This window comes from Triticum dicoccoides, unplaced genomic scaffold (genome assembly GCF_002162155.2).
Source record: "Triticum dicoccoides isolate Atlit2015 ecotype Zavitan unplaced genomic scaffold, WEW_v2.0 scaffold121546, whole genome shotgun sequence".
NCBI classification, from domain to species: domain Eukaryota; kingdom Viridiplantae; phylum Streptophyta; class Magnoliopsida; order Poales; family Poaceae; genus Triticum; species Triticum dicoccoides.
This window is the reverse complement of record NW_021184924.1, coordinates 1-1233: the sequence shown is the minus strand read 5'-3', so window position 1 is coordinate 1233 and position 1233 is coordinate 1. Positions and strand designations below refer to the sequence as shown.

The window sequence follows — 1233 nt, the reverse complement described above, 5'->3', positions numbered from 1 at the left end:
TAAAAGCGCGAACATTTTCCAAAAAATGCGAACATTTTTTGAAAAAGAAAATATAAACTTGAAAAAAACGAAACAGAAATAGAAAAAGAAAAAAAAACCGGTTCAGGAACCTTCTAGAAGGTTCCCAAAACCGGAAAAAACCAGCTGGAAACCTCTAGAAGGTTCCCAAAACCGGGAGCGCTGGAACCGTTCAACGGGCCGGCCCGTTGCGTCGCTGCTCGGTCGCTCGCCTGTGCGAAGCGCCGGCAGTTTGACGCAAGGAGCAGATATAGGATTTTCCCTGTGGGGGTGCACATGTTGCACCCCCATGGGCTCGGGCCTGGGTATATTAATACCAACATGGCGCTTGAAAATGTCATCACGCCCAAATCCAATCCCCTCATCACCTCGAGCTACTTTTTCAAATGGTTGGGTGCTGCAGATCGACTGCGCCGAGGAGGACGGCATCGTGGTGTTCCAGGGCGGCAGCAGGGTGAAGGCAGACGCCATCGTGCACTACACTGGGTACCTGCATATTGTATAAAATTAGTTACTCCCTCCGTTTCATAATGTAGTGCCTATAGATTTTTGCAAAAGTCAAACAATACAAACTTTGACCATATTTATAGAGAAAAGTAGGTACATCTAGAATACCAAATGGACATCATTGGATACATCACGAGTTATATTTTCAGAATGTGTATGTTTGATATTGTAGATATAGACAGTTTTCTCTATACACTTGGTCAAATTTGGCAAAGTTTGACTTTCACAAAAATCTATAGGCACTACATTGTGGAATGAAGGGAGTACCAAATTATGCTTGTAGTGGAGATCGATGTTAACCGATGGAGATGTGCTCGTCGTAGGTACAAGTACAGCTTCTCGTTCTTCGGCGACGACTCTGCTATCACGGTGGACGACAACCGCGTCGGCCCGCTGTACAAGCACGTGTTCCCGCCGCGGCTGGCCCCTAGCATCTCCTTCGTCGGACTGCCATTCAAGGGATTCCTTTTCCCGGTGTTCCAGCTCCAGAGCAGCTGGGTGGCCGGGGTTCTGTCGGGGAGGATCGAGCTCCCGTCGTCAGAGCAGATGACGCAGGACGTGGCGTCCTTCTACTCAGACATGGAGGCCCGCGGACACTCAAAGAGGTTCACCCACGACCTGGGCGTAGGCACATTCGAGTACGAGGATTGGCTGGTTGAGCGGTGCGGGCTGGAGAGGATCGAGGAGTGGAGGAAGGAGATCTATGTC

General features: G+C 49.4%; 1 protein-coding gene across 1 annotated transcript; it reads left to right on the top strand.

Moving 5' to 3' along the window:
* Window positions 1–307: 307 nt before the first annotated feature.
* LOC119343280 (flavin-containing monooxygenase FMO GS-OX-like 4) lies at window positions 308–1230 on the top strand (the record flags this gene model as incomplete). Its single annotated transcript, XM_037614331.1, has 2 exons — window positions 308–504; window positions 849–1230. Coding segments are annotated over exons 1-2 (579 nt in total), but the record flags the coding sequence as incomplete, so codon positions are not given.
* Between the last annotated feature and the right edge of the window lie 3 nt (window positions 1231–1233).